We start from the raw sequence: 12,417 nt of genomic DNA, 5'->3' as shown, positions 1-12,417 counted from the left end.
AGGTGAATCACCAACCCAGGTGCATGAAGAGACATACAAGTAAAAGAAATGTTCATAATAGCATTATTTGTAATAACCCCAACTTGGAGACATTCCAAATGTCTATGTAAAGAGGAACCTATTAATTGCAATACCTTCATGTAACAGGATGCTAGATAACAATGAAAATCCACATATCTTAGATGCAGTCTATCCCTGAGCTGCTGGTTTAAACAATCGTTTTGTCATCTCCCAGTTCTGGGGTTTGGCTTGAGCTCTCTAATAAACAGTCATTGGGTGATTGGAGCTGGGGTCATCCACTCAAAATACTGTGATGTTGATACTAGCTGCTGGCTGAAACATCAGCTGGGCACCGGCAAGGTGGTATCACTTCTACCAAATCTTTTGTAGACTTTTCTGGATACATGTTATACATGTATCATGAATACAATTTTAAAAGCTAAAAATTGAAAAGAGTGTAGTTCCAGTTCAGTAAAGAATCTTTACTTCAGTAAAGATCCTTCCAGAATCTGGAACAATAGGTTGTTGAGAAAAAAGGTCAATATATATTTGGAAGAATATTCTTCTTATATTTGTTATTCTTTTTATTGTTTTTAGATTCTCGCTACCCTCCAAGGCTTACCTCTAGCTCTTGACAACCTGGCCCTGACTTCCTTGCTGGTTTTAGTCTTCCTTTCACAGATACCTCACAAGAATGTTGACATCCTACTGAATTGTGTTCTTGCACTTTTTCATGGATCTCTGTGATAGAATAATGGCCCTCCAAAGATGTTTGTATTCTAATCCCCAGGACCTGTGAAGATGTACTACCTTACGTGGCAAAAGGGGCTTCTCAGATAAAATTAAATTAACAATCTTAAAATGGTGAGATTATCCTGGATTATTCAGGTGGGTCCCATGTAAACACAAGGAGAGTCAGACTAAGAGTCCGAGAAGGAGAGGTGAGGACAGAAGCAGAGGTCAGAATGTACAATTGCTGGAAAGGCACAAGCCAAGGGATGCAGGAAATCTCTAGAAACTGAAAAAGCAAGGAAATGAATTTCTTCCCCCTATCTCCCGAAAGATCCAACCTACCAACACCTTGAGTTTTGTCTTTTAAGGCCCATTTTCAGGACTCTGAGTTTCAGAACTGAAAAAAAAATAGACCTGTGTTGTTTTAAACTTCCAACTTGTCGAAATTTATCACAGGAGTTATAGAATCCAACGATATCCCTTCTTCTTCTTTTTTCACTTATAAACTTTCCTATATTGTTTGGTTCTATTTGAAATACTTCCTTAGGCCAACTCTTTTTAAAACCCTATGACCTCACTCATGAGGAATTTAAGAAGTACTGCAGAGGATCATAGGGGAAGAGAGGAAAAAATGAAACAAGACGAAACCAGAGAGGGAGACAAACTGTAAGAGACTTTTTTTTTTTAAAGATTTTATTTATTTATTTGACAGAGATCACAAGTAGGCAGAGAGGCAGGCAGAGAGAAAGGAGGAAGCAGGCTCCCTGCTGAGCAGAGAGCCGGATGCGGGGCTCTATCCCAGGACCCTGGGATCATGACCCGAGCTGAAGGCAGCGGCTTTAACCCACTGAGCCACCCAGGTGCCCCAAGAGACTCTTAATCATAGGAAATAAACTGAAGTTTGCTTGGGGTGGGCCGGTGGGGAGGGGGGCAGTGTGAAGGGATGGGGTAACTGGGTGATGGACATAGGGGAAGGTACGTGTTGTAATGAGTACTGGGCATTATAAAAGACTGATGAATCACAGACGTGTACCCCTGAAACAAATAATACATTAAAAAAGAAATCCTAGGGGCGCCTGGGTGGCTCAGTGGGTTAAGCCGCTGCCTTCGGCTTAGGTCATGATCCCGGGGTCCTGGAATCGAGTCCCACATGGGGCTCTCTGCTCAGCGGGGGCCCTGCTTCCCTCTCTCTCTCTCTGCCTGCCTCTCTGTCTACTTGTGATGTCTGTCAAATAAACAAAATTAAAAAAAAAAAAAAAAAAAGAAATCCTACCTGTTGTTACAGATTAAGATCAGATGCTCTCTTTGAATCCTTTTTACTATCACAGTCATAAATAATTCTTAATCCCCCCAAATCTAGGGCACTTCCTAGCCTTGATAGCCCACTAATCGCATATTATTTCATTATTTGAAGTCAAGGTGCTATATATCTTTTTTGCTGTTCCAGTTTTCTGTTCAGGAATTTTATACATATTGGGCATGCACATTTGTTGAATGAATATGAGTACAAAATGTTATCATTAAGTATATTTATAAAGATTTCTAGTAATAATACATAAAATAGTGGAAATTTTTATAAAAAAATATAAAGGTAAATTGTAACATACGTTTGCAACTTCATACGATCCATTTAATATCTGTTCCATGTAATGATTTAGGTCTCTGAATCTTTTGTGGTCTGAATTTGTAAAAGGTAAGTGCCACCAATGAGGAAACCTGTTTTAAAAAAAAGTTATCTTCATTAGTTTGAAAATTTGCTTCTTAGGTTGTTTATGAATTTATAGCATCAGACTGAAGGGCCAATGAAAATATTTTTTTATAAAATGAAACACATCATTAACCCTGAGGGTTTTATTAACATGGTTGTGGTCACTTGTGCTATTTTAACTTTCATTAATATTAATACTAATTTAATTTAACATATTAACTTAATTTAATTTAACATATTAATATATATGTTCTTTCTTTCTGTGTTTATAGAAGACCACACATTTTGTCCTTTAAGTATATATGGAGGCTTAATAAATATTTTCAGAAATTAATGATTCATAATTTTTGAGAAAGGTCAGATTGTATTGTTTGTTTTGGGTTTGCTAGAGATATTTCTACACTAACCAAATTAAACAATTTACCAAGTGACATATGTTTCCATCTGGTCTTAGTCTTTTGGGGCAAAGTATCATTTTCCTTAAGAGTCTAACTTGCAGAATTCCCTCTGCAGTATCCAATGATTCATCTTGATGGGTTAGATGTGATTAAAACCAATTACTAAGTGGAATGTCCTGTTAATGGTTAGCATTTGGTAAAATATTTTGCTGGCTAAATACATCTTTTTTGCAACTACCCAGTAGCTTCCCCTGACTGTGTCTTGCTGCTTGCTGCCTCCTTCACACTTCTGCTTCTTTGGTATAGGTATTTTCCTAGGGCAAGAAGCAGGAGGGATAGTGAAAGGCTGTCAGCAAACACAGATGTATGCAGGTATCAATGCAGGCCATTCCATTCACTGCTTCTTGTTAGAAATGTTAAGGAAGACCAAAATAATGTTTGTGTATTTAAATAATTGACATTTTATTTTTAGAAAAAGTTCTCCTGCAGTTCTAAGGCAGTTCTAAGTAAAGTACTAATATTTTTCATTCGCAGTTGATTATTACAACATTGATAAACAATTAACCAAATCAGAAATGCATCTGATAAACAGATGGATTGGGCAGGTTTTAAATATTAATTTTTATATCTGTAGATGAATTTTCCTTATTGTTAAAAGAAAATGGAGTTCAACATCAGTTCTATTCCTCTGTTTATGTTTTTACAGAGGTATGTACTAAAAGTCTTGTATATAATTAAGCACAAGAGAATTGAGAAATTTAGCCATAGTAATGTCATTCAATTGTTGAAATGTTTTTGAGTCATATGCCACATGTAATATAGCAATCATTTTGTGAGAATGATTTTTCATGATCTTTCATCTGATAATGACATCATGTCCCCTCCATTTTTTTCAGGCCAAAGATTAGGAAACTCTTGAGTTGCAATAATTATTATTATTTGATTATTAGAATAATCTGATATCTGATTATTAGAATAATTCCTTTTTTTCAATATTGGTATTGAACTAATGTTTTGGTTTGCCTTTTATTTCATTCTCAAAGATTTTTTCCTCTCTAGGAATTCTGGGTGGTTGGGAGATTCTGGATGGCTGGGAAAAGAGCAGTGTTGAAAGCAGAAAGGGAAAGGAAGTTCACCCTTTTTAAGCAGGTTAATTTTAGAGAAGACCATTAATTTTACAGAAGATTTCCATGCCTGTGTATTCTTGGAAGGTACCCAGAGGTATGAACAGTCTTCTTTGAAGACCACCATTATATATTATGACTAATTTAAATTTTATTCTTTATGACCCTAACTTTCTGATCATACTCTTCAGATCAGGTTTACATAATTCTTACAGGGCTTCTCTGAGTAAATTCAGGAGTCAGAGGAAATCTTACTTTCATCCTTCATTTATATGCATCAATGGAAGCCTTAGCTCCTTTGGGATTGTCAACATACAAATATTGTCAAGGGCATACAGGAACTATATGCCCCCCACCCCACCACACACATGCACACACATACACATTGCTGGAATGGGTTTAAAATTAATTTAAATACCAGGCAGTAGTTGTTGAGCAAGGCATAATCCTAAGTAAAGCTGAAAATTGAGAAGAGGCATATGGAGAGAGATTATTAACACTTTTGAGGTCTTAAAAGTTATCCTAATAGGTAGTACACAGATAAAAGTATAAAACAGAGTAGTTTTTGAAACCAAAAAGGGCAGTCACTTAACAATGACCAACATTTTTTTTTTTTTTTGACCAACATTTTTTAAAAATCACTAACTAGGGGCACCTGGGTGGTTCAGTGGGTTAAGCCTCTGCCTTCAGCTCAGGTCATGATCCCAGGGTCCTGGGATAGAGCCCTACATCCAGCTCTCTGCTCAGCAGGGAGCCTATTTACTTTCCTCTCTCTCTTCCTGCCTCTCTGCCTACTTGTGATCTCTGTCAAATAAATAAATGAAGTCTTTAAAAAAAATACAATAAAATCACTAATTAGTAGATTTGCTTTATTTTATTGTATTTATTTTATTATTTAGTAATTGTACAATGGCAACCACTGATGCTGAATTTGATATTTCCAGTCAAACTTTGCCCTTTTTTTTGCTAGCACCTTTGCTGTTATTCTATCAGATGTTTTTTGGTAATTCTTAAAGCTGGGGCTGCTTTTAAGTTTTCATAATAACGTTCCTTCCCTCTCAGTCTCTTGAACATGCTCTTAATTTGTTCACCTCCTGATGCTTAAAGCGTCTGTATTTCAAAATTCCTGTGACATCTGCAAGCACTGTTTTTCATAAACATGAAGTACTTCGCTCTTCAGTATTGCACAGTATCTCTCCATCCATTGATAACTTTGCTTAGAGGTATGTTTTAGAAAGGGATTAAATCCTGAAAGCCTGGCAAAAATCCACATGTAAAAAGTATGTCAGGCCAAACCATAAGAGGCTCTTAATCTCAGGAAACAAATTGAGGGTTGCTGGAGGGGAGACTGGATGGGAGGGATAGGGTGGTTGGGTAATGGACATTGGGGAGGGTCTGTGCTATGATAAGTGACTCATAGAACTGCACCCCTGCAACAACTAATACATAATATGTTAATTAAAAAAATATGTCAGGTCAGATATGGACATTCACATTGTTAAAGGACCATTTACTTAACAAAAATATCAATATAAAGACAAAATAACATTTGATTTATCCTAAGTGCCAAGAGAATCTCTGGCAAGTTAAATCTTTTTTTAAAGTCAAGATACTCCTTTGGTATACACTGAATGAAGTCTATGACCTAAATTTGGTTAGTTCTAAGTGATGAATCTTAGCAGGTTTGTTTGAACAGAAGTAATTTTCAATTATATTCTTAATGTGCTTATGTTTAGTATTTTTTAAATTATAATATGAACAAAAGCAATGGTTTCCGAGATTGACAATGAACATAACAACAAATTAAATTTAGATAATCCAAGTCAAAGTTAATAATTCACAACAAAGTGAGTTGGTATTAGTAAATTTTACTTATATACTGACTGATATTAATGAATTGTTTTCTGGTAAGGAAATAAATATATCAGCGCTTTTTACTGTAGTTATTTGTTGAAGGAGTAGATATATCCAATTTTGTTCCGCATTTTCAATTTCAATTTTATTAAAAACAGGCAAATAGAACAATTTTCCTGATAACTGATGAAAAATTAAATCACTTCTGGATTTTTCTGTCTACAAAATCAATGGCTTGAAGCAAACAGAGAAATTGCAAACCTTGTTCTGTTTTATGAGACAAAGGTTCTTTACTCTGGGAGCAATATAGACTCTGCTGGGATAGGTTCAATGGCATTGGAGTCAGAATGCTGTGCTGTTCACAAATAGAAAACCCCATAACCATAATTTTTCCTCATGTTCAAGGACAAGTACTGCAGGCAAAACACTGGGGAGGACAGTGCCTTACTCTGGGAGAGTCAATGATGCAAAATGCTTCTGAAGTTGGCTGTGAAGTTTTGAAAACTGGTCAAATGATTTTTCTGTCAGGCTTGTTTCATTGTTACTGTGTGTCACCCGGATTAGATACAGCTGCAGAAAATAAACAGACAAAAATCAAAAGGTGGCATTATCAACCTGTGATCCACTTTAAAATCTGGTTTCATGTGAGCTAAACAAAGCAAGAACCTTTCTGCAAAAAGCCATCGCAAGAGCTAAGAGATGCAATTTGTAAAGGCAAAATTACCTATAAATACAGTATACAAAAATATCATAATCTTATGTGCTGGGAACAGACTGCCTAATTTCTGCTCTTTTTTTTTTTTTTCATGTGGCATTTTAATTAGCTCTTGATTTATAGTCTACCACAGGGCAGGGACTGTTCTCTTTGATGGTTCTCTACTAATAGCTCTGGTTGTTATGATTCCTCCTTAGAACATTCTCTTTTAATGGCACTTCTGCTCAAACTGTCACTGATTTTTCATTTGCATAGTAAAAAAAAATTATGATATAAGGAAGGATGTGTAGCATAGTGAAGGGAAGTCCGAGATGAAGTCAAATGATACTTAAGTCAAAATAACAGAGTTGAGACTTACATTACTAGTTTTCTTGCTGAACCCTAAAATTGTCGCTCTTTGAATTGACCTGGTTACATTCAGCATACAGGATTCCTGGGGCAAAGTCGGTGAAGTAGATTTAGCAGGGTTTATGGCTGTCATTTGTGCAAGTGTATGGATCAAGTTATTTAACTTAACAGGGAAGCACTCCAGACTTTCCTTTATTTTCCTAAGGAAATGAAAAAGAAAAGATAGTGAGTAACATTTCCCTGAGTTGACTCATTTTATTTAAGATTTGTTTTTTTGTGTTTGTTAAAAGTGGAGGAAAACCTCAAGAACCATGTCTGTTTATTCGGAGCCCAACTATTAAACGTTATTTTTAGAAACCCCAAGTCCACATCTTGAATTGTTAGCCGATATAAAGGAAACCCACGGGGTGAAATAGAAAACTAATTGTAATTTTGTATTTTACCTTATTTTAGGCTTGTTTTCTATTTTTAGAAATGACTCACTTAAAATTGAATTTTAGTTTATAATTATTTAAAGTATTTAAAGAATTCCAGAAGTTAAAACTATAGAACAATGTATATTCCAAGAAACTGAGCACCTATCCTTGTAATCTCTATATTATTCCTTCTCTTCCCCATATTGAAATATTTTAAAATATATGGTTTAACTTTTATAGCTTTTTTATTTTATTTTTCTTTGGTTTGGTTTTGATGTGTTTCTGCTTTTTAAAGTCTTTTTTATTTCTTGTATTTGAGGTTTGCAATTATGTTCTAATGATATAAATGTTTTCATATAATATTCTTTACCTCCTCTGTACCTTCTTCAGTATCTGATTTGCAGTGTCCTTTTGATCCTAGTTAATATTATAAAGCAAATGGTGTCCTTATTCTGTTCTTCATATGTGCTTCCTTTTCCACTTCCATTTTTTATAGACCTATTGTATCTACATTGTATAATATCTGTACTATACATACTACATAGTCTCTCTTCTAGATTGAATCTTAAATTTTCTACCAGGCATTATGTCTGCATCTTTGTCATTTTGACTACGTGAAGCTCATTCTCTAGTAAATTCCTCAGAAATTGCTCAAAGAAATATGATTCTGAATTTTGGATGTTGACAATAGTTTATGGACTGATTTGAAAATCATTTTGGCTTGATACATCATCCTTGGCTCATATTTCTCTCTTTTCTTTAAAAAAAGATTTTATTTATTTATTTGGGAGTGAGAGCACAAGCGGCCAGAGGTGGGAAGGGTGGGGAGGTGGGACTGAGGGGACAAGCAGACTCCCTGCTGAGCAGGGAGCCTGACATGGGTCTCTGTCCCAGGACCCTGAGACCATGACCTGATCTGAGGGCAGATGTTTAACTGGCTGAACTACCCAGGCAGCCCTTACATTTCCTTTTTTGAGTGCCATTAAAACATCATTCCGTTTTCTTTTGGAATAAAGAATTAGTATCCCAGGGCGCCTGGGTGGCTCAGTTGGTTAAGCAACTGTCTTCGGCTCAGATCATGATCCTGGAATCCCAGATAACAAATAAACAAAATCTTAAAAAAAAAAAAAAAAAAGGAATTAGTATCCCAAACTGATATCATACTGAACTTTTTTCTCTTATAAATAATTTGGTCTTTTTACCTGGATGCTTGAAGAAAGTTTCTTTTTCTTCAAAGTCCAATAGGTTTCTAAAATATGTTTCATGTTGGTTATTCTAGGTAATTTTGCCAAATATTCAATGTGTTTTAATGTAATTTCAAGCCTTTTGACTTCAGAAAATGTAATTATGATCCTAGTATTTATTAAAGTACTAAATAAAGGGCCATCTGGGTGGCTCTGTCAGTTAAACATCTGAGTCTTAATTTTGGCTCAGGTCGTGATCTCAGGGTCCTAAGGTCAAGCCCTGCTTTGGGCAGCATGGAGCCTGCTTGAGATTTTCTTCCTCCCTCTCCCTCTGTCCCCTCCCAACCCTGTACTATCTCTGTCTCTCTAAAATAAGTAAATAAATTTAAAAAATATACTAAATAAATAATTTAGTTGTGATGCCATTTTAATATATTACTTCGGTTTTCTTTTTCAGGAAATTTCATTATGTATATATATGCTGGCTTTTCATTGCTTTTATTTAAAAGTCCTCCTTTTGTTCCTCTTTTTCTCTGGAGGCATCTGTTATATTGTCATGTTTGTTCTGTGTTCCTTCTGGTTTGCTTTTAAAATTGTTTTCTTTTCCCAGAAATGAACCCACAACTATATGGCCAATTAACCTTTGACAAAGCAGGAAAGAATATCCAAAGGGAAAAAGTCTCTTCAACGCATGGGTGTTGGGAAGACTGGACAGCAACATGCAAAGAATGAAACTGGACCACTTTCTTAAACTATACACAAAAATAAACTCAAAATGGATCAAAGGCCTAAATGTGAGACCTGACACCATAAAAATTCTGGAAAAAAACACAGGCAGTAACTTCTCTGACACTGGCTATGGCAACTTCTTTCTAAATCTGTCTCTTGAGGTGAGGGAAACAAAAGCAAAAATAAACTATTTGGACTTCATCAAAATAAAAATCTTCTACGCAGTGAAGCAAATAATCACTAAAAGTATAAGGCAACCTATGAAATGGAAGAAAATATTTGAAAATGACATATCTAATAAAGGGTTAGTATCCAAAACTGTATAAAGAGCTTATAAAACTCAACACCCAAAACCCAAATAACCTGGTTTAAAAATGGACAGAAGACACGAAGAGACACTTTTCAAAGAATGCGTACATTTGGCCAATAGACACATGGAAAGATGCTCAACATCACTCATCACTAGGGAAATGCAAACCAAAATTAGAGAGAAATATCACCTCCCATCTGTCAGAATGTCTAAAATCAACAACACAAGGAACAACAGGCATTAGGGAGGGTGTGGAGAAAGGGGAATTCTCTTGCACTGTTGGTAGGAATGCAAGCTGGTGCAGCCACTGTGGAAAACGGTATGGAGGCTCTTTAAAAAGTTAAAAATAGAACTACCCTATGGCCCAGAAATTATACTACTGGGTATTTACTCAAAGAATACAAAAATACTAACTGAAAATGATACATGCATCTCAGTGTTTATGGCAACATTATCTACAATAACCGAATTATGGAAAGAGCCCAAATGTCCATTGACTGATGAATGTGGTATATAAAACAGAGTATTATTCAGTCATTAAAAAAGAATGAAATCTTGTCAATTGCAATGACAGATGGAGCTAGAAACTATTAAGTTAGGAAAAATAAGTCAGTCAGAGAATGATAAATGCCATATGATTTCACTCATATGTAGAATTTAAGAAACAAGCAAAGGGGAAAAGAGAGAGAGAGGCATTCCAAGAAACAGTCTTAACTATAGAGAACAATCTGACAGTTACCAGAAGGGAGGTGGATGGGGGGGATGGGTTAAATAAGTGATGCAGATTAAGGTGTGTACTTGTGATGGGCACCAGGTATCGTATGGACGTGTTGATTCACTATAAATTAACTAACATTACACTGTATGACCTGCAACTATTATTACATGTATTTTACTAACTGGTATTAAATAAAAGCAGAAAAATGAAATTTAAAGAATTATGTTTTCTTTTACGTTTCTTTCTTTCTTGGGTTCTATCACCTCATGTCTGAGTTTTTCTAATTGTGATATATATTTTTCTTTCAGGTCTTTATTGTTGTCTTGATTTCTTTTATCTCAACTTGAAATATAAAGATACAATTTCTTCCTTTGGAGGGAATGTCTTTCTGACATACTTCATCGTAGGGATTTTGTTTTACATCTTATTTCTTTATTTCTCATTGTAATTTTGTATGACAGTCAAACATGATCCATTTGCTTGGTTATTTTAATATGAAATTTGCACTCCTGAAATTTCAGTAAGGAGTAGAAGGTCTTTGAGGGTCTGAAGCTCCCTTTTCTGTTGTTATAACACAGTGATAAAAAAATGTCATTTCATATTTTCTGAGATATGGTTCTTTTCCTCAGCCCCTCGCCCCCAATTTTTTCTAGACTTTGGTTTTCCTTTTTTCCTATGGTCTTTCTCGTCTCATCTTGGAATATACACCTAGCAGTTTCTCTTTAGTGTAGGATTTTTTCCTGAAAGGAAGCTCCAGTTACCTTTGAAAGCTCAGAAAGTGCTCTGACATTTTCAGATCTGCCACAGAAACCCTTGCCCATCCCAGTGAACTGGAATGTATAAAAATGTTTCCCAGTTTTAGCTGCTATTATGAGATTGGTCTGCTCAGCTTTCCAGTGAGTACCTGTGGGGTCTTTGGATCCTATTCTCAGGTCAGTCAGATGATCCATTGCTTCTTTAGCTTCTTCCCAGGACATGCTGATACACAGATCTTGTAACTGAATGGTTTGTCCTACCTGCTTATATTTTAAGGTTCTTGGGAATATTTTCTTGCATAGTTTTGTTGTAGATATTGCCCATAGTTTTTGAGTTTTGTTAACCTATTTGATATGTCTTTTTTACTTGGAAGAGATTCAGGAACACTAAAAAATCTTGACTTCTTATAAAATATAATTCAAGCAACACAGTAAAATATGAAGTAAAATGGGAAAGGTTCCCTTCATCCTTCCTCCAGTACCACTCTCCCTTAGAAATAACCACTAGAAACAATTTGATTTTTTTTTTCAATTTGATATTATTTTTTTTTTTTAGTTTTATTTTACTTTTGTGCAAACAAATAGATAGGGACATATATATACAGTATCTTTACTCCTACTACATGCCAGGGGCCTTTCTAGTATTGGGATATAGCAAAGAGTAACAGAAATTTCTCCCTTTATAGAGTTTATATAATGTGAAATTCAGACAATAGTGAGATAAACACTTAAAAATAAAGGATTTGAGAAAGTAATATATGCTATAAAGAACACTAAGATAGAAATTGTAGAGAGGGAACAAAAGGTAGGTAATGGTGTTGCAATGGGTCATCTCATTGAAAAGAGAGTTGAATGATTGGATGCAGACCTTGATTTGTCAAACTTGTAGGCCATGGGGATTTCTGATGGAGGACATTCGAAGCAGAAACCACAGCTGGTCTAGAAACTCGGAGGTACATGGGTGACTGGCATTTGGCAAATGGCAAAGAACGGCTGACACAGTGAGGAAAGGAAGAATGGAATCAGACAAAAAGAGCACCATTTTGTAAGTACTGTGATGTTGTGTGAGATAGAAGTAAAAAAGACAGGAGTCAAAAATCACAATTTATAGTGTTTTAATCTGCTATTTTAACTTAGCAATACATTTTGGAAGAAAAAAATTTTTTTTTGTTTTGTTTTTAAAGATTTTATTTATTTATTTGACAGAGAGAAATCACAAGTAGACGGAGAGGCAGGCAGAGAGAGAGAGAAGGAAGCAGGCTCCCTGCTGAGCAGAGAGCCCGATGCGGGACTCAATCCCAGGACCCCGAGACCATGACCTGAGCCAAAGGCAGCGGCTTAACCCACTGAGCCACCCAGGCACCCAGGAAGAAAAGTTTTATAGTAAATGGTACATAGTAAGTGGCCCCCAAATATCCGTTGAATG

The 12,417-nt window shown here is 35.6% G+C and overlaps 1 protein-coding gene across 1 annotated transcript in view; it reads right to left on the bottom strand.

Annotated features, from left to right (window-relative positions):
* PIK3C2G (phosphatidylinositol-4-phosphate 3-kinase catalytic subunit type 2 gamma) overlaps positions 1 to 12,417 on the bottom strand; it is a 364,772-nt gene that overhangs the window by 62,695 nt on the left and 289,660 nt on the right. The window contains exons 27-29 of the mRNA XM_044227234.1: positions 6,890 to 7,079; positions 6,265 to 6,386; positions 2,340 to 2,448 (exon numbers count right to left, since the gene is read on the bottom strand). Coding sequence (XP_044083169.1) covers positions 2,340 to 2,448; positions 6,265 to 6,386; positions 6,890 to 7,079 — 421 coding nt within the window. The remainder of the gene's footprint in view (positions 1 to 2,339; positions 2,449 to 6,264; positions 6,387 to 6,889; positions 7,080 to 12,417) is intronic.

Source organism: Neovison vison, chromosome 12 (genome assembly GCF_020171115.1).
Source record: "Neovison vison isolate M4711 chromosome 12, ASM_NN_V1, whole genome shotgun sequence".
Lineage (NCBI taxonomy): Eukaryota > Metazoa > Chordata > Mammalia > Carnivora > Mustelidae > Neogale > Neogale vison.
This window is presented reverse-complemented; position numbering and strand designations above follow the sequence as displayed.